This window comes from Mugil cephalus, chromosome 8, assembly GCF_022458985.1.
Source record: "Mugil cephalus isolate CIBA_MC_2020 chromosome 8, CIBA_Mcephalus_1.1, whole genome shotgun sequence".
Lineage (NCBI taxonomy): Eukaryota > Metazoa > Chordata > Actinopteri > Mugiliformes > Mugilidae > Mugil > Mugil cephalus.
In genome coordinates, this window is record NC_061777.1 from 16,999,488 (window position 1) to 17,018,289 (window position 18,802).

The 18,802-nt window shown below is 40.8% G+C and overlaps 1 protein-coding gene across 1 annotated transcript in view; it reads right to left on the bottom strand.

The window, feature by feature from the left end:
• Nucleotides 1-18,802, bottom strand: part of LOC125012025 (GDNF family receptor alpha-2-like) — a 47,971-nt gene that overhangs the window by 27,269 nt on the left and 1,900 nt on the right. The window contains exon 3 of the mRNA XM_047591619.1: nt 9,078-9,164. Coding sequence (XP_047447575.1) covers nt 9,078-9,164 — 87 coding nt within the window. The remainder of the gene's footprint in view (nt 1-9,077; nt 9,165-18,802) is intronic.

Consider the following 18,802-nt stretch of genomic DNA (forward strand, 5'->3'; position numbering starts at 1 on the left):
AGACTATTTATTTTAGAGGGCTGTGCCGGAGACGCTATATTGTTTCCAAGTGGTGCATTGCACGTTATCAATCCTAGAAATGGGCATACCTAGAACACAGCACATTGCAACAGTGAAGGTAAAATAAGCAAGCCCCCCGCCCCTCACCCGCCCAAATTAATGATTTTGTGCTTTCAGATCACATCAGATAAAACAGAACTCCCAACCACTGAGGAATAACAGAGGCAGAATATCGGGAGTTTATCACAGAGAGGAGAAAGCACCCTAAATCTAGCTTTCCGTTAACCAGAGCTTTCATTTAAAAGTATCAAGGTTAATGCAGCAGTCACTCTGATAAATGGTCAGGGTCTTGGGATAAATGCGCAGAGTTTAACAGATGTAGGTGTTCAGACCACTGCTGTCTTTTCTGGTGTTTGTCACTGGCCACCAGGGAGGACATTGTCTTCTCTGTTCAAATACTAACCAAGCATGAACTTGTCTTATTAAAATAAGACACTGTTGAATCATTAAAAGTAACTTGTCTATTCCTGCAATCTGTGAGGGGAGGAGATAAAAAAAACTCCACAATAGGTGTGTTGCGGCTTAACTCCCTCATGTTTTTGGTCTAAATGACAGAAAAAGGGCAGACAAAACTCTACTCAATCATTCAATCACTCATCATAACACAACCCTAACAAGCATCAAATTTTATTGGCAGAATATCAGACAATTAGCCAGCCTTGCCGAACAGGAGCAACTTAGTTCAACTGTGATTACAATGAGACCTGAAACGAGCGCTCACTTTGGTCAAGAAGAGGCCAAAGCGAGGCCAAAGTTTTACTAAAGTGGGCCAAGCTTGCCTGAAGCATGCCTGAAGGGGGGGGGCTACGGTCCAGCTGGAGGAGAGGTTAGCAGGGCGGCAGCCCAGTGGTTCAGGCTGCATTACGTTGATGGATTGCAGCTCCTAAATCTCCACTGGCCATCTGCAGGCGCTAATGTGGGCCACTGGGGGGGTCCAGGATGAAAAGAAAATAGGAGAAGGATGAGCTACTGAGATTTATCTGACCAAGAAGGGCTGAAGCAGCTTTTGAGGCTGCAACGATGGACGGGTTTTTACTACCTTTGATTAGGGAGCTGAGATTGAATTTGGTGCTCAACCCACAAAGATGTCCTGGGGCAAACATAAGACGCAAAGCCCACTTGATGGTTCTGACATGCTTACACACAAACAGGATGATGGCACAAGCAAGGAGGGGAAGAGGAGGAAACAAAGGAGCGGAGATGGAAATGTTCGGTGTTGTGTTACAGATATAATTGATTTTCCAAGTGCATTACTATAAAGGTTTACAGCGAACACATTCTGCCGTTAATGTGACAAGAAAGGTTGATGAGCTAATGATACAAGGCGTACAAAAATGGAAAATGCTTTAAATGCTTAGTTGATTACAGGATCTGTTCATGACAGATATATGAAATGAGAGGACACAAACTAACAGATTGGACAGCCACTTACAGAGACATGCCGGAAAGCTTTCAATTAATCCAGCCTAATTCAGGAAAGATGCATGACTCTTGCTCAGAATAATTAACCCAGCTCATCAGCAGTGCAATCAGCAGCTCTCAGCATCACAATAGCTTGCACATACCTATTAACTTACCTTGCTGGCTTTTGTACTATACATTAATGACTGAATAAATAGACACACAGACACACTGTCTGTTCATTAAGTCCAGGTGAAGTTATAAATTATTTTTCCCATAATATTATTGTAATTTTTGTCTGACCAATATACTAATACATTACTAAATGCAGAGGTGTTTTACATGTGCACGAAGCACAATGTAACAAATTAACTGTGGTGATACCAAACCTGAATTCACGCAAGGATTTTTCTGTGTTGTTTACTCACAAATACCTCGAACTGATTGCTTCATAACATTTAGTTGATATCAAACAGCTAAAGAAAGCACTGTCATTGCTTTTGGAGATCTTGCTGTTTGACTGTAAATAGGATTTTAATAGGACTTCTCTATGGGCATCATAAATTAGACCCCACCGATGGCAATGTAGTTGAAATAACCATCTATTTGTTCTGCACTTAAAGCACACAGGGAGAAAGAAACAGAGGGAAAGGAGTAAAGAAAAAGAAGTGGAAAAAGAATCAGGGCGATAAGAGACACCTATTGGGAAGCAGAAGGAGAGAAACAGAATTACCTCCGACCGGTGCATCACAGAACAAAAAGAAAGGGGCGTAATAAAGAGGACGAGAGGTGGACAAAGTGAGCATGAATGGGAGGAAGGATAAAATGCTCACGTACTTTGTATGAGGATTTTGATACGTTTTTTTTTCCCGAAGTGTAAGGGATCTTCTTTGCCCAGTAATTGCTCTCCGTCAGCCTAATTTGAATTCTGCATTTCATATATCATCCCATACTCATGGGACACAGCGCTGCAGAAGAGAGTTCAGACCAGGTTAGGAAGAGGCTCTTAGCTCTGGGTATGTTCTCAGTAATTAGGAAAGGTGCCAAAGTTTGGATTTAATACGGCCCTGGGTGAGTGTGTGAGAGCTTGTTAGGGAAGTCTTTAGTCTGAACCCCGAGGAGCATGTCAAGCATTTCCGTGTCAAAGGGCTCATCAGTCATTAGCTCTGTACTCTGTGTCGCAGTGGGGTTTCCAGAGGGGACGGCGAGGGTGCACTGAATCTACAACATCATCTCTATGAGTTTTACCGAGCACGTTAAATGTGTAAATGTCCTCAAAGGAAGATCAGCGGAGTTCACGAGTTACTCTGTTCTAGGGAGAATTTCTTCTCCGAGCGTGAAATTATTGGTGCAAACCGAACCAGCGTGTGACTGAGAGAACGTGACAAAACACGGAAACAATGAGAGACGACTAAATATATGAAATGTGTGAAAATAAATCTGGGTGCAGAGAGGTGGGAAAGAGGTGTCCGAAGGAATTTTAGAGAATTGGGAACACGCTTCTAAATAAAATTCAAAGCTTGCGAATCCTCGCTAGGCCGTTAACTCCTTCACTGGCAAATACTGCGGAATGTGTTTATCCGAGGAGATGTGCACTTAAGGTCAGCACACCCAGTATTTTACCAATGATCTGCTTCCTTGTTCATTATCAACACGCAAGCAGGGAATAACTGCGCTAATAAGTTAAACCAACAAACATGTTGTTGTTTTTTTTACTGCTGTTTAATTCAAACTTCCTGTTGGAAAAATGCTGACTCTAACAAAGGGCATCTGATAAGTGAGCTGGGAACAACTCTCATTACTGACCCACAGAGACGAGCTAAGGCTGGACTAAGGGTAAACTGATTAGAAAATTCACAGAGAATAATGTAGCATGCAAACAAAGCGGAGTAAATGTACCCATGCACAAAATCAAGCACAAGCATGCAAATGCAAAGATGTACTTAGGTGTCCAATAACTTAAAGCCCTACATGCAAATAAATTTCAGTGTTTGCCAAAGCAATAGCAGTTGTTAAGAGAGTAACATGAATGTGTCAAACATTTCAACAGCCTGCTCAGCAGTGCTGTTGCGCTGTTCTCTTTTTTCCTCAGCTGTAGAAACAGCTTTTTGGATTTAATTGGATGGTGGGATGGTGAACTGAGAGGTGAGAGGCTTAGTGCAGGGAGTTAGAAGGTCTAACTAAGGGATGTTAAACTTAATTCCTGGAGGGACCCCTGAAGGCGGGATCCTTTTCAGCCCTTTGCTCCTAATAAGTTAATTAGCTCAGCGCTGGGTCAAGAAAAAACAATATATTTCACATGGAGCATATTAACGACTAAGAGTCAATGATATGTGCGCATCCTGCAAGTTACAGGCTGCATACATTTGGGCTTTAATAAGAGTGTGTCCTCCCACACATTCTTCATACATGGTGTGTTATTGATCTGAGGACAGGACCAGTGACTGAGAAATTGGATTCAGGGAAACTGTGATGAATGTTGTTCACTATTTTCAGAAGGCCTTACTGATTGAAAAAGAAAGTAATATGCAGATTAACTAATAATATAATGGTCAAAATATTAATTGTTAGCAGCAGCCATCCAAGGTATCTTAAAGACTACACCAAGGAGAGTAGGTGATTCATTTTTCTATCAAACAAAACATGTTGGACAGCAACATTTTACCGGCTAGTGTTGTAAACAAAAGAAATGTGCCTCCTTGTAGACACCGCTACGATGCTTCATCTTCTTGTTCAGTTTGTAAGACTCCCACTGCTGCTCAGTCCAATTTGATTAGAACAGAAAAAAAAAGATACATTAATATTGCTTAGTGCACTCAACTCTTACAGAACCGAAAGGATTTTCAGTAGACGAGTGATTATAAGCGGATTTCCTCTGGGTAACACTCACTCAGTGTTCCCTATCAGTTGGTGATGAAGATTTTTCCAGTGACAAAAAGTTATATGTATGTGCCTTTCTTGCATTTGAAATTAAAACATAACTTAGCAACTGTTTTGATGTTTATGCAGACATGTATGGGCAGGAGTAAGAAAACAAGGCTTTGGTCTTTTCTTTAACATGATTAGCGCTCTAAATGAGGCTACAACAGGCTGCATAGTGTTATACAGTATAAAACTGTCTGATTTACACATTATGCACAAAATATTATCTTGATTAATTAATCAAACAGTTGGGAAAAGTGTATTCGGGATAACAGTAAGTCAATAAAAATCACTGTTATTGCACATGATGTGTTTTTTACACTGTTGTTTTGGGTTATTAAACAGACGGCTGCTGTATGTGCGGTGCACTTTGCATACATGCTTTAATTTGATGCAGTATTCTCCTCTTCTGTCATTGAGGTGGTTTTAATTGTGCTGCTGCAGCTCAGATTCTGATTAAAAAGGAGGCAGAGCTGTCCAATCTCTCTGATTCTTAATCACTTGTGCAGTCACACACATTACTGGCTGAATGGCTCATTTTTTGGTATTATTTAAATTTGTCCTGAACTTAAGGCTGAACCTAGTACTGACTAGTGCATTTCTGTAAAACTCAAGTGTTGCTTATTGGTTGTTTAACAGTTATAAGTAGTTTTCAGGATCCCTTTCTTCCTGCGTGTGTCATTCAGACTGTGTCTCATGTACAGGGAATGCCTGTCTTGCTACAAAATAAGCAGTTAAGAACACTACAACACATAGCCATCATCATCTTACAGATTTAGTGCCAACAGTCTTGGACGCTGACCAGGCTGTGTTTACTACCATCACACTGAACTCTCCCAAAGGAGATCCATGGCATTCTTCACAGCCTTCCTACTTGCTGGTAACTTGGGGCAGCAACCAATACCAGGCGTAAAACTAAACACTATGTCCTTAATGGCGCACTTTTGTGTGTAACCTTACAAATTTACTTAGTTCTTACCATTACTCTTTAGTGGAGGGATGTGCTAGGTTGTGGAGGAAGAGGGCTTTTGAGAGTGCCACCATGCTGTCAACAAGGCCAGGATGCAACTGTGCTGAGCACTGAGGTGACGAAACACTGCTGACGCAGGTGCACATTTGCAGCCAAGCCAGGAGGAGCACAATTCATCTTTGTGTTTTTGACAAAGCCATCCTTGGCTTTACTGTCATAGCTGTTGCTGAAGAAATATGGATGAGGAGAAGCGTAGCCACTGCTCTTATTTTAAGGGACAGATCCCACTGGGCTAAATGTTCTCCTTGTGATTTTGTCTATAAGTGCATATTGCAAGCGCATTGCACGAGCGTGATACAGTATGCAAAAATGAGCACCTATGATCACACATTTCCAATCAGAGTGTGAAGCACGTGCGGATTAGGTTTGCTGGTATCACCTGGGGTAATGCAGAAACAAAGTGCGCATATGTTTCCATTTCATTTTAACTTCATCCTTCGTAGGTTTTTTTTCTATCCTAACTTCTATCCCTTATCTTTGTTCCGCACAAAAACTTTCACAATAGCAGAGATTATTTTCCAATTTCCATCCTTTCCTCTTGGAGAATATACATTCCCCTGTCCTCATCAGCCAGCCAGATATCATATATTCCCTGGGTCTCTATACAGTTTAACATTTATAGATGTGATTATGAATGCTTTTGTGCAGTGGAGTGTTCGTATTGAGAAGTATTTCCATAAAACAAGTGTGTAATTACTTATCTGTTTGCCCGTGGTTTTCTCTCAGTGCCACAATCAATTACCCCTTCCTCAGAAATGATAAATAATGAGGGAAGCTTGAGGCTAAACTGATTTTGGAGAGCAAATCCAATATTTCACCTTGGAGAGAATGGAGGAAACAGCTGAAGCAAAATGGAGACAGTAATAAGTCCCCTGTTGTGTCTTAATATGTCTACGCGCACTGCATTGCACTCCTTGTCTCACCAGGACACTTGCACTTGAGCACTGGTAGCCTAAACATAACAAGCTGTACTTCTAATTATTATTTTGTTAGATTTAAAGTAACAGGTTTTTCTTGGTAAGTGTAACAACCATAGGCGTGCCTACCCGAGTTTTAAGGGTGGGGTTGTTTTTATTTTATTTTAACGGTGTGTAAGGTGAAAAAAAAAGAAAAAGCAAACAAAAACACAGTACAGTTGTAGAAAGTATGTGGTTTAAACACAGAAGGTAAGGAGTGGGTGTTCAGGCCAGGGTTGCCATCGTTATTGACCTTCGTATCTTGTAGTTTGTTTAGCACTTAATGTTCCTGCTTCACCATTAAATGCAATTTATTTTCTTTATTTTTTTAAACCAAATGGTACCTTTGTGACACTAAAGCATCCCTAAAACTCTGACCCTAGAAATGCCCCTGGTAACAACCACATAGTCCTGTGCACAGAGGTTGGATCCGCAATTAATCTGTATTTTACAAGATCTACTGTTGGATAAATACAACAGGCCCAGTCATCATTTATTATTGCATTGAACAGTAATATTGAATTAATATTGGCTTTGTTCACAGAAGTATTGTCAGGTTACCTTGCCAAGAACCAAATAAATAAATAAATACATTTGATATTCTACTGCTTTTTACCTATTCAATTTCCTGTCTGTTAGTAAAAAAATAAAAAAGAGAGAGAGAGAAAACAAGAAGAAAATCTCTCTTTCAGCAGGACAAAATCCTGACAAAAGCTATGACAGCAAGCAACACCGTTGACAGGATTACACACATAATTACATGATAATAATAATAACATCAAGAAAACACATCAATTATCTGTCAGAAGTGTGTCCATCAATATGAGCTGATATTCTACAGCCATGTGTGTGTTGAAGTCATTTTGAAAGACAATATTTATTTGTAGCTTTGCATCTGATTCCAACGAGAGTGCGCATCATAATTAAATGCCATTATTTGAGGACTTCTTACAACACTAAAGTTTTAGCTGCTAATAATTACAACAAAATACTTACTCACTACTTTCCCTCTGAGTTAACCGCTGATTCATTCTGAAGCTTTTTGTAATTTACAAACATATTAAAGTCATACTGTTTCCGTGGCGTGAGCTGAGATTGGTTACTCATCCCTCACAGCTCACACTGTGATTAACACCACAGTTAGGAACAAACTACATGACTTCCAGAGTCATGTGACGGAGCAGCTCCACAAGTTCCACTGCACCAACAAAGCCTAAACAGATGCATGCCAGACAAAGGTACTAATACGAATACGAACAAAACATTTGCTTTCTGAATGATGTTGATAAAGCTTAAATACTTTACTGTGAATACTGAGATTTTAACAATTTCTGCAGCCATCCAGTCTGTTACAGTTGAATAGGCAGCATCTCAGCCTCTCACCCCTACTAGACAGGCATTAAAAAATTGTTTTTGAAATTTTTCCATGTGACAGAAAAATATGGCATGTGTTATCTTATAAAATGTTAGATTTTTAGCGATTTATATATTCCACACATGTTTTGGATAGATTTTGATGCACAACATTATATAAAAATAATTTTGTTGATATAGGATATTTTATCATTTATCCCAAAATGGTTTGCCTAATTTGTGAATGCGTGTTTTAAAAATACAGCAATGAAAGTAAAACAGCCAAATAAAAATATCCATAAATATTGATATATTTGTAAATGTGTGTCTTCAAAAATTGTGGTTCCCGTCGTAAATCCAAGTGCACCGCGTTTTTTCATCATTTTTCTCAATAGAGTAACTAATTTTGATGACTGTGCAGCCTTGGCTGAAGGCAGAATGTTTCTAGATGAAGGTTTGCTTAAATCAGGGATGGCAGTTTGCCATCATCTCTAAAAACTCCAAACAAATCAAAGCCTGCACTTTTTCATATAGGCTCTCCCTCTTTCAATATATCAGGAAAGCGTACTTTCAGAGACGAGGCAGCGCTGATTTTTAGCTGAGGGGATTATGCAAAAAGAGCATGTCTTTCTTGTTCCTCCCAGTTATAAAACAAAGAAGCGAAGAGAAAAGAAAAATGTGCCATCTTCACTGTTTCTAGCATTGCTTTTGGCTAAAAGGAAAAAAAAATCAGCAGAGAACACCCTCAGGAAATTTCTGTCAGTACTGGATGAAAGAAGAACGTCAGAATTTTCAAGTGATTGTAGCCTGTAGCTCTGGACTGGGGGAGACGTGGTTCCTGCGTCCAGTCACATCTATTGTAAAGCACCGTAGCGCACATCTACAGTGCATTCACTACTGGAGCGGGGTCTTGTAATAAGATCTCCATTGATTAGTGATACCGTGACAATAGTAACCAGTAGATTAAATCGCAGGCTATAGCTCTCCTGTGGAGTCCTCTGCTGTTTAATTAGTAAACCAAAGAGGAAATCAAACTGAAAGTAAAATCAATGACTGGAAAAAATGTGGTGCTCTGAGAGTACGTGGCTTACCTCAGAACCCCAAAGCAACCATTGCATATCCCAAGACAGATTAAGCCAAGAGCAGCCAATTTATTCAACGCCAAGGACAGTTGACTGGTGGACGGCCAGTGAGGAACGATCGACACAGGCTCTAGACCACTACACTTTTTTCTTCTTCTTTTTTTTTTTATCCCAATCAAACCTTTTGCTGCACCCTCACAAAGACAAACACTGACATCACATTTTCACTCGAATCATAGAGTCAGCGCTCGGTTAAGGTCAAACCTGTGATACCTGAAGAGATGGAAGCCAAGCGCAACGTGTCAGGGTGCCAGTTGGGTGTGACAGGTTCATACGGAGATGTGTCCTCCATACCCTCACCTGAAACAACAGAAGGATGACAAAAGTTCATATTAACAGCGCTCATCAGGACCTGCTCTACCATCAACCCAACCTTAAGAAAACAAGCAGGAATGTGTTTCAGCTCCAACAGAAACAGATGAAATTTAACACACAGGTATTTTTTTCTTAGCTGTCTGAATTTGTATTTAGAACAATGTCATTACACATTACTGAGCTGGCTAACCGACAATACAGTCCTGCAAAAGACGTCATTTAAAAAATAAAATAAATAAAAAATGTATTTATGGAAAACAGGTTCTTCAATGCGATCAAATCATTTCCCCTTGAAGAGAGTATTTGTACTTGTCGTGGTTTGATTAGGGGGAGCAGTTGAAGGTGTAAAGCACAAGCAATGCATCTTCCCTTCTAACAATGTGTTGCCAAAGCTGTTTGTTTAAAAAAAGAAAAAAGAAAAGAAAAATCAAATCAGCACTAGAGTGACTGAGTCTCTCCCATGTGCCTGCTTCTCTGTAGGCCCTAATCCCACATTTAAAATTCATAGCCATTCGGTGTGATTGAGACAAACCCTCCAGTGTGTAATAGCTTTGCATTCTGATCCTAACAGAAACACAGTGAGGGCGTTGTGAGGAAGGCTTCGAGGCCCGCTGCAACAAATTAGAAAATCTGAAACCTGTTGGTACATGATTGTTCTTCCCAGACCAGTTAGTCGATCTGATCAATAGATATACCACGTTTTGTTTATCAACATGCTGAAAATATGGGATATTTTAGAGACAAAGATGATGCGAGCCGATAATATTCTTGCTGCTGGGACCATAGGTAAGGCTATTTGGAAGGTGTGTCAGTATATACAGTACTATCGTAATCATAGCCTCTACAGCCATGAAATAAAAATCAGTACAGAAAAATCAGCCTACACATCTGCAGAGTCTTTGCTCTACGTGTAGGTCGACATCACCCAGTTCCATCAATACTGACAATCATAACAAGATGGAGCAGCTCAGCTGGCCATTTTCTGAGCACATATAGCTATTGACATCTGGTTCAGTTCAGGTTTGTATGTGTGTTTTACAGAGGGATAATAGAGCAGGGGAGAGAGAAAGGGGAGAATAAAAGAGACGTACAAACAAAATTACAGAGGGAGACAGAAATCCTTCTTTTTTTTAATGTAAGGCTGCATACACACACACACACACAACCACACACACACACACACACATATATATTTTTGTTCTGTGATTGTTCACTGATTTGTTTATTGTACAGTCAAGGTACAAGACTACAGCTACATCTGTCCACAATCTGCATACTGTATAGACTGTAAAATCAGTTGAATTCATCTTATCAAAGTGTTTTTGAGGAATATTATGATGCCACAGTGAAGACACGACTTATTAATTCTACTGGATACAAAGTGTAATCACTTAATTATTTTATGAATTATTAATATGAATTCTTGAGCTAAGGAAAAAACACATTTCCTGACGTCACTGTGACCTTGACTTTTACCAACCAAAACAGTTGTGCCAATTTTTAGGATATTCCCTTGAGGCGTGTGGGAAATATTGTGTGAAGAAAATGGGACAGCCCAAAAAAAAACATGCCTCTGACCATGGTTGGCTTTATGGTGGCATACAAATTCAAGCATGCCATTTTTTTTTTGTTTTTTTTTTTAAGTGAATTCCTGTCTTTCTACCTGTCTTTCAATTAATCTCTATTCATAGTGGTCTCCACATTTCAATCAGAAGAGAGAGACTTGAGAGGCTGCAGGTCTTGCGATCTCCCAGTGTGTCTAATTACAACAATTACCTTCAAAAACTATAATGCTTTGAAGCCTCTCAAGAGTTCAAGACAACCACTTACTCAGCAAACTGCCACCTTAACCCTCCCTCCATGTCTTTTCTCAGCAGCACCCGCCGCTATTGTGCGTTTCAAAAAGGCGGCAAACACTACACAGGGAAGCATAATACTTCTTCCACCACCCCGAGAACAGTGTGTACTGTACAGAGCAAAATGGAATAGCGGCTGGCCTATCCTCCTATCTTCTGCTCACCTTTGTGTTCAGGCAGCTTGTTACCGTGTACATTAAGTCTACATCAAATTGCGAGAAAGCACAATGAATTCCACACTAGCCAGTAGGAGTGTACATCGTGTACTCTGGCGAGCCTATGAAACAATAATATCAAACTTCAACACTAGCTCCAGTTAATGAATTTTAATAGCTTATTTACATGGATGTTACAAGACATGCTGAATTTGATCACGCACCCCTTTAGGATGTAAAAAAAAAAAAAAAAAAAGCGAGGAAAAAAAAAACAGCAGGGTGCCGTGTGGTGGTAAAAAAAAATACTCTTTGACAGGCACCCTAGACCCAATTATGCATTCATCAAGTAACAGAAAATTCTTCCCAGCTGTTTAGTGATAAGATGTTTTTTGCCGCAGGGCAACAACTTATCGCTGTAATTAAGCCTCCGTTTGACTTCATTTGCTCTGACAGTATGGAGCATGACCGGCACGGCTCAGACAGACAATCAGGCCTTTTCCTATACAGCCTGAGAAAAACGTTGCTTTTAAGTAGATTCACAGTTTCCTCCCTGGCCATAAGGGGTTTTTTACGAGGCCGCTGGGCACCGTTACTCATCCTTTTCATATGCATTATCAGTGAAGTTCAACACCTGAGGTGATGGGAACAGTCCTATGGATATTTAGTGACATTCTTGGCAAACCGTTTGTTGCTGGAAGCAAAGTCAATTTTAATGACTGTCACTCACATCGCATTATTAAAGGTGCCTTATACTGATTATTTTGTATTTATTTTGTACTGTTCCTCATTCTTGCTGTAGGCATTGCAGAAAAATCCCACATATTCATATGGATTACATATTGTGTACTTCTTATTCACTCTTCTAATAACAATACATTACAACACTGCTTCTGTTCTTATATTAATTAAGTTTAGCACAGCCTGAGCAGCCTGGAGCACAGCCGGAGGTCCTCTGCAGAGCCCTGCTGGCTGTGGCACGAACTCAGCTGGAACCAAAAGGTGACCGAGCCTTTGCTGAAACCAAAAGTTTCCGAGGAGCCTTCCGTCGAGTTCAGCCTACGGAGACCAGTCTCCTTTTAAATCACGTCTTAAGGTACACTTGGATTATAGGAAGGTATCAGAGGAAGCACTGGAATATGGTTACTCTTATTACATTAGAATAAAATGCATTAATCTTTCCCCTCAACTTCCTCCCATGACGTGCTCACTCCAGCGAAGAAAAGATAGAGCGAAGCGATACCGCAAATGCATCTTTTTTTTCCTTTTTTTTTCAGATTGTGCTTAACAGAACGCAAGCTGCGGCATAAATTCAGTTAACGGCTCGGCTTTTGAAGTGATATTGACATTTTAAACTCAATTTCAAACCATACAAATAGAATATTGGATTAGCTCAGAATAATATTTCAAGTCACAATTCCAATCCAGCGTGGTGCGGTGGGCAAACACAGCTGAGGAAATGAGTGCAGAAATTTTCAGTCTTCCCTTTGGCTATGCGAATGTAATGTTAATAATAATAATAGAAAAAAACACCCTGTTAAAATTGAATCATCACTATACTTAATGTCAGGTGCTAAATGTCAAATATTGATGGTAAAAACTCTTTCTCTTTTCACCCATTTTAGAGGCGGCAAAAGCACCAGCGAGTTATGACTAAATCAATTTTTTTGAAGAACTTAAATACATGCAGTAAACATAATTGTTTCCGGTGTGTAGATGAACTGGTGATCAAGGGACGGCTGTAAAAAAAAAAAAAAAAAATGTTTAACGCCTAGCTGTGTTTTGAATGCCTCCATATGCGAGACGGAAAAAGGCATGCGGGCTTTTCACGATGCAGAGAGAGTGACAGACGGAGAAAGAAAGAGGCCACTGGGCCTGGCAGTTGACTCCGATGACGTGCATTCATCCAGCGCCACTGTGAACCTTTCTGCCAGGAGTGAGTCTTAATGCCCACATCATGACAGTATTCAGTGAGCGGAATGGGCCGCCACTCACTCGGCTCTGATCGAGGGCCCGAGAACTCACTCTGCTGTAAAAGGCTAATCTGAACCCCACTACCTGCCTCCCATTTCTGCTGCACTGTCACACTATATACCAGCCTCACGGCGAACGGGAGCCATCCCGGGCAGTTCGCCTTTCAATATAGATAATCATTAGACAGATTTATGAAGACAAACAGTGACCGTTTTGTCATCATATTTCACTGATCCTTTACACATCTTAGGTTAGGGGATGACAAGGGGAGAAGGAGGGATGGAAAGGACGATGAGGGGAATGCTCTAAAAGACCTTATTGATCACTTCCAGAAGCTATCGACAGGTCCCTTCCTCTGATGATGAAGTAGCCACCTAGCGAGTGCAGGATGAGTCTCCAGTGCAGGGAGGGAGGAAGCAGAGAGGACACATTCAGCATGCAGGAGCCTGCTCCCCCTATCCCCTGACATGCGGGGCAGGCTGGAAAAATGTTCTGCTTATGACAGTGGATGGCTAAGGTAATGGCCGGTGACTGCTACCATTGCTCATAGTAATGATGGTTTCACCCAGGAATACTGTGTACCTTTGTAACCCCCCCTTCCCCCATGACTCCCTCTTTCTTCATCTCACTCTTTCATTCTTTGGTCTTTCTCCATCTCTCTCTAAAATTTCCCTCACCCCTCATCACTTATCCTCCGCCCTGTCCTCGCCTCCTGTCCTCACCTCCTGTCTTCTCTCCCGCTCTCTCCATTACTCCTCCTCCTATGCCTGACTCTATCATGATGCAGCCAGAATTCTCACACTGTCCATTTCTGGCAACTTCCCACAGCATTTGCAGTCCAACCCATGGTATTAGAATGATGTAGCGACATATTCCGCGGGTGACCTTTGAAATGCTGACATTCATAAAAACTGAGGAAATAAATCATTCGGTAAAATTGTCCAGTATTCTGGTAATTTTCATGTAAAGATACAGTCTCCTTTCACAAAGAGCGTGGACAAACCGGCACGGAGCCCTGACGGAGCACTCCTTTCTCTCTCTCTGCGGCGGTGAAAGTTAGCTCAGCTAATTAAACTGCTCTGAAAGGTCCTCATGAAAAGTTCTTCGATTCCAACTTTGAGACTTAGGTTGTGATTACATAGCCGACGCTGCGAAATAATGTATGTTGAAGGTGTGGAACTTATTGTTTAAATGACCTATTCCACTGCAAAACTGCAAGGTTATATTCACATGAGGCCCAGGGCACAATTGAAAGAGAACCACGGCCACCAATGCAATATTCCTGTGTGCAGCAGCCAATAGTTCTTCCTTAGTAATTACTTCTTTTATAGATTCAAACTGCCATGTAGACCCCGCTACCTCACACAAACACAAACCCATTCAGAGAAGAAAGCACCCATTATCCATCAAGGATGGCTGCATTGACACATTGAATTCAGCTGCCATTTTCCGTTAGAAAACACAATTAACGGGTCACCATTAGCGCAATTACCGATAAATCAAACATTGGCGTCATAACACCTTTTAGCTGGGGGTTTTCAAGCCAAACTGGGCAGTGCAGTCCAGTAAAGGCAGACGATAGTAATCAAGAAGAAAAACTGAGAGCACACTATATCTGCAGGACCTCGTTTTTCAAACACACTCGCATGGGTGAAAAATGCGTTTTAAAACTGAAAAAGTTGCAGTGCAAAAGCTGTAGTTGCTACCACCTGCTGAAATGTATCATTGTGCACACATCAAGCAACACTTGATGACGGTAATGAATCACGTCATTGTCACTTAGGCAGTCGGTGCTGTAGGTGTTTTCGCAGCAGAAATTTATTGTTTCAACACGCACATTGTCAACTTTTAAATACATTTCACCTTTGTTTGTTATCACAGATGTAATTTACAGACGCGTCTCACAGGCACCGCATCCGCAGCAGCTCGAGGTGAACGCTTAACATTTCAGCCCCTGGGCAGACTCTCCCGTTTGCTGTCAAACAAGAGTGACATTTTCACTGTGAAGCGTCGCAAACAAAAATAGTTGAAACATTTACAGCAGGGCTTCAAAGCAGTGCTTCTGCTTACTCACACGAAAATTCTCAGAACTTGTCGCGTAAAGCAGCCATCACATTTACTGACAACACACCACACAACAACATGTGATGTTACATGGGGACCCAAGTGAAGATATGAGAAAATTGTGTTGATTCATTAATTTCTGAAATCAACAACATTTCAATTTGATTTTAAAGCAAGACACAGCAGGCAAAAGCACAGTATTTTCATCATTTTTTTCCATTTTTGTGCTTTATTAGAATGTCTTCTATCAAACTAGTTTAAAAAAAAAATATCAAAATACATATTTAGGTGTTCATTTCGCTACACTTTGTCCATGCTGCCCCTCTAATTTACTCCTAAATCTGCTAAAAGTCTTGTCTCTACACTGGCATATGAGGTACCGTTGTGAAGCCCCTTTTCTCCTGCAGAAGGGACCAAATATGGTCATACCCTCTGTATAGACAACCAATCGTGAATGTAGAAAGGTCGATCTGAAGTGAAACTCGCACTCTCATTGGTCGATGTCGATTTGTGACAAAATGACCAGATATTCTGCCGGTCTATGTTTATCTATGAGGGACATTAAAAAATGCTGTGAAGAAGAAGAAGGAGCAGAAGAAAATTACAGCTCAAATTAGCAAGATAAGTCAAGAAAAAGAAACATGAAGGAGAGGAGAGGCGAAGTCAGACTCACCTGAGTTCATCCTGCCATAAATTGTCTTTGGTAAAAAGAGATGAACGTGGAGACGATCAGCAATGGTTCATCATTCACACTCCACGCTTGAATCAACTTGAAAATTTATTCTGATATTTTGACATCACATATGCTGATATGATTATAAGATAAGTTTTGAAGGATTTGTAAAATTAGATTTGTTTTTGGACTGTTGACAGTATTTTGTGATCTATAGAGTAATAAAAAGAGATATCCAGTTCTTGCATTTATGTAAGTAATCAACTGAAGAAGTTTCATGGTGACATCTATTATTGAAAATTTGAGGCTATCCACCTGTGATGTCTTGCCTTAAACCACAATGTGCTGTTTTATCACATCTTCATCACAAATCCTGAATCCTGTGTAAGCTTATGGTGTGAACGCAACCATCATGTGACTGGAACAAGAAAGAGGAGTGAGGAGCAGGGTAAGCTAAGTAAAGAATTTAAAGACGAATACACTTATAAAGTTGTCTTTAATTTTAAATATCTCTGTTTTGCACCTTTCGAAATTAATACAAGGAAATCATCACAGAATTATTTGATGCCCATGTTAAAAAAAGTTTGAACAAAAACACTGTTTGTTAATGAGTATTCGTCCTATAAAAGTTAAACCGCCTGTGTTTCTTTTTTATAAAGCCGTACACGTATAAAGAAGTTTAATTAATTCGCTCTAAAAAACACATTAAACACAGAAACACATCACCTCTTTTCTATTTGTCCACTGCTAAATCATTTATGCACTTCTAACTAAACTGTTTTCAACATTCACTTGGTTCTGTGTTTGCAAAGGATATTAATACACACACTTAGTTAATGGGTTAACCTTGCCCTAGGCAGCGGAGTATCTTTGTACAGTTTGTGCAAGGCTGGTCAGGGAGCTGGGTGGTGTATCCAACCCTAGTCGATATCAGCTGCCTCTTCATGGACGAAGTGGTTTAACCTCCGGTCTTGCAGGCACCCTTCCTACCGCTGGTCAACGCGGGTCATAAGCAACATACCAAGTTCAAGTCATAGGGTGAGATTTCTTTATGGCTTGCTGGTGTTCCTGAGCTACTATGTGTTGGCCTTAGGTGTAAATATATCTGCCCTCAAGCCATTAACCAGACGATACTCTTCATGCAGAGCTCATCACATCAGTGAAAAATGCATGGCCTCTAACCATCTCCTCCTTTGATTAATTTCCGTTCACCTTTTCAAGCGTCACTCCTTTGAATCCCGTGCACCTACATCCTCTTCATTTGTTTCCCTCTCACGCACTCTTGCACCCATCACTTTTCCACATATACTTTAGTAGAATAAAACTACATCTAACCCTACTTCTACAGCAACACCTTTCCGTTCTATCCACAAACGATTTTTAAAGTTGTTTAGCCCCATTTTGAGGGGGTCTGCTGGGATTCGGCCTTTCGTGTTAGTTTCCAGAGAAGGATGTTGTACATAGATTGTTTCCAGTTAACAAAAGCCTGCTTGACTGCACAATGGATCGTGATTAGATTAAAGCGGCAGTGTAAGAGCTTTTCGTTGTGTGTTAAATCGGGTTTTATCTCCAAGGGCGACAAGGCCAAAACAGGACAGAAAGGTCAGAAAGAAACAAGTACTCCGTGAGCCCACTGCAGGCTGAGGAGGTCTCCACGCATGGCAGCAACACAACTTGCATGATGCATTCAAACACAAACACTTTGAATGGTGGTGTTTGTTGGGGAAAGGAGCAGGTGCGTGTGAACCAGAAGGGAGAGCAGAAATATCATTACAAAGGAGAAAGAGCTAGAAGAAGCAAGAAAGATAGGAAGAGAGGCAGAAGGCCTGAGGAGCATCCATGTCATTACATTTCCCTTGAACTCATGTCAGGGACCCTCTGCTACCATCAGTCTGATGAAGTGTAGCTGGTACTATGAGCAGTCAGCCTGGCGAGTCACTTCACGGATCACCACACAAAAGCCCAGAATGCTCAAAGCTTAGAGACTTTGCAACATTTCCACCCTTACCACACGTGTCAAAGCAGATGAGTACATTATGTCCTCCATGTTTACATGGACACTTGACATCAATCACAGGGACTTTTACCACATGTAGAAGCACTGACAAATGTCACTGGGTTGCAGTCCCCTTTTAGGCTGTTGCCCAGGATGCAGCATCTGAAGCAGCTCTGATTCAGTCAGATTCATCTTGATAGGAAGCCATGTGCTGTTTACCCTTCTAGATGGACAAAGACTAATGTCAGTCCAGACATCTGCTTGGATGTAAAAACCACAAGGTTGGGATCTAACAACAAGAGTGCCATTTTAAGTCCTGCATAAGTGGACATATAAGGACCACTGCGCAATATGATTGTAACATAATTTGATGGAAAAATGGAACACTTTAGGTGAAAACCAATAAGTCAGCCCTAACAGGTCTACCTAATGTAATCCCATAATAGCTCCATTATATCTGGGAGGGTGAGGAAAGTAGGGAAGTGTACATATATTTTTCATCAAGGCCTTCTGGGCATCACTACAAGAGGACATCGGGGAATAGGGCATCAACAGTGGGTGTAGCAAACATCCTTATTGTCTCTGCTTGGAAATAAAAAACTCTGGTCTTGACATCAGATGATTCGCTTAAAATTATGTGTTACGGTGCTGAAGAAATAGCAAAGTCATACACATTAGTATCAGTGGCGGTGCACTGGATATCTGCAGCGACAACCTCACAGTATTTACTGCAGCGGTGTGATCATGGGTCTTGTTGTATGCATGTCGTGTTGTTCTTGACTGTGAGGTTCATGCTGAGCCCTGCAATACAGCTCCAGCTGTAACATCACTGAGAATGGTGTGAGCGGAATTTACAGTCACAGGGGGAGAACAGAAGCAGACAAACGACACAGAGGTAGTCCATAATA